Source organism: Montipora foliosa, chromosome 5, assembly GCF_036669935.1.
Source record: "Montipora foliosa isolate CH-2021 chromosome 5, ASM3666993v2, whole genome shotgun sequence".
In the NCBI taxonomy this organism is placed as follows: domain Eukaryota; kingdom Metazoa; phylum Cnidaria; class Anthozoa; order Scleractinia; family Acroporidae; genus Montipora; species Montipora foliosa.
In genome coordinates, this window is record NC_090873.1 from 4,005,327 (window position 1) to 4,007,826 (window position 2,500).

The window sequence follows — 2,500 nt, forward strand, 5'->3', positions numbered from 1 at the left end:
GACAAAAAAGAACCGATGCTCACCGAGCCGAGCCTGGGGTGAACAATGGTTAGAGTGCTTGACTCCGGATCGAGTAGTCCGAGTTCGGGTTCTTGGCTGGGCACATTAGGGCCGTTTATACGAGAGAAAATAAGCCGCGGCTTACGTAAGCCGCAAAAGGAACTATTTATACGAGTATAAACTCCCCGGCCAGGATAAGCCGCGGCTTGAGAAAGCCGTGAACGTAGATTTTGTACCATTTATACGGGGTGTTCACGGCTTACGTAAGCCGCGGCCAGAGTTAGCCGCGGCTTATTTTCTCTCGTATAAACGGCCCTATTGTGTTGTGTTCTTAGGCAAGACACTTTACTCTCACTCTGCCTCTCTCCACCCAGGTGTATAAATGGGTACCGGCCAGAATGCTGGGGGTAACCCTGCGATGGACTAGTATCCCATCCAGGGAGGAGTAGAAAAACTCCTTGTCGCTTCATGCTACAGAAACCGGAAATAAGCGCCGGCCTTATGGGCCTCTCTAAGCTCATACCAGAGACCCTCATTGTGCCGGTCGTTTACGCGTCAGCAGGCTCTTAAAATGAGGGTATTTTTACTGTTTTCGCGTTAAAAATTCGAATCACCTTCATACAGAATTAAGTCTTGGTTACTTCAAAGACACAAAATTTTATTTTGAAAATAGAGCTTCTTTTATTTACATAAGCAGTATTGCTTCATTTACGCCGTCTTTGATTCTCTGGTTGTGGGAATAGTGCACTTTTTGGGACAGTTCCGTGGTTAGCTTGAAGTCCTCGCCTTGGGTAAAATACACCCAGTACGGAACTGTTTTCCGAAAAAAATTCATGTTCTACTATCAAACTTTTTTCCTTCTTCAAATATGTTCTTTATAAGACTGTTCTTATCAAATACCTGAAAAAAAATCGGGGTTCACTGTGCTCGTTTGAGAGAAAAGGAGCATTTATTTCGCTATCGGGTTTAGTTTGAGCGAAATCTCTCATGTTTTGTACGTGCACGTGCTCATTTGCGCGCGCTAATGACGCGAAAATCGTGCGCAGTAGGGATGCGCAATGCAATACTAAGGAATTTCCTTAATCAATACGTTTGATAAAACCAGATTTTCCTGTAACTAAAACAGTTCAAAATTTAATAAAACTTTAATAAAACAATTATTCCATTCGCCCTTATTAGATATGAGACTGGTTATTACCACCTCATATCCAACACGGGGTCATGGAATATGCACTTGATGTATGATCCCGAGGGAAGCAGTTAGTTTTGTTTTCCCGAATCGCAATCGATGTTGAATTGACCGTGTCAGTGCACAATCTTTTGTTTTCGCTTTGCACGAGTTCACAAATTAGTTGCGCATGATTTTATTGAAAGAATTAATTAGTTATCTTCTGGAAAAAAAGGTATGTTTTGTGCACCGTCGAGGCCAAAAATACAATCAAAAAGACTTTTTGAGTTTCATAACCATCTCCATGCATTAACTATATGGTCAGAGAGGTGAGATGCGCTTACTAGCGTCCAATGGCAGTCAACAAAGAGAAGTAGCGAAATGCTTTGAGGCGACAAATTTGCAGCGTTTATTACTCAACTATTATTGTAAACTGACTTTCAGGGGCATGGGATATGAGAGGAAAACATCTTTTCCATGGCATCGAGATAAATACTTGGGCCATCGCCTGCTTTGTTAATCCTGCCGAGTGCAGCCAACAAGTTCTGGGTAATTTCGCACATCAGCTTATGAGGACAAGCAGTGAAACTGGAATGCCAATTAGATCTGAACCTTGCTTCTGTAGATACGCCAGACGAGCTGAGCAAGTAAGTTTAGAAGACTGAAGGGCTTAAAAAATTAATGGGTATTCTCGTGTTGGTAATTGGAAGCAAAGAAAGTTGGAAAACATTTTTTACCGCAATTGCTTGTAATCTCGCAATCTGATTGGCTAATTTGCCGTTGTCGATAAGAGTCTAGACAACACTGCTCACGTCGTGCTCGCGTCGATGTATCATGCAATGTAATACGCTCATTTTGAGCAAGAGAAAGTTGCTTTTTGGTCACGCACTGAAATAAACATTTTCTTTGACGTTGAATATCGTGGTAAAAAGACCAATCAAATGTGCCTCAGCGTTGTCTGTACTGTTATCGACAACGATATTTGTCATCACACTGGTCAAAATTTGTTGTGGACTCAAGAGGCGCATTTTGACCACTGTGATGACCAATATCGTTGTCGGTAAGAGAACAGGCACTTTCCAACTTTCCGCGCAACTATAGGTCGCTCCATGTTTTCTCAAACATTCACGTACGTTGTAGGGTCAAACTTCGTTTAATCTAAAAAGGCCAGATTTCCATACACTAAAAAGCGTCACTTAAGTTGATTGACTGAAATATTGCCGGTTTTCACTGAAGTGATCGGCAGCCATCTTTCCATTCGAGTTGACCTCAACTCCAGCATGATTAGTTTGGGGCACAAATGTGGCCCCCAAGAATCGATGGACTGACCAG

At 42.3% G+C, this 2,500-nt stretch overlaps 1 protein-coding gene across 1 annotated transcript in view; it reads left to right on the top strand.

Annotated features, from left to right (window-relative positions):
- LOC138003418 (protein argonaute-2-like) overlaps nt 1–2,500 on the top strand; it is a 56,887-nt gene that overhangs the window by 14,654 nt on the left and 39,733 nt on the right. The window contains exon 9 of the mRNA XM_068849479.1: nt 1,613–1,815. Coding sequence (XP_068705580.1) covers nt 1,613–1,815 — 203 coding nt within the window. The remainder of the gene's footprint in view (nt 1–1,612; nt 1,816–2,500) is intronic.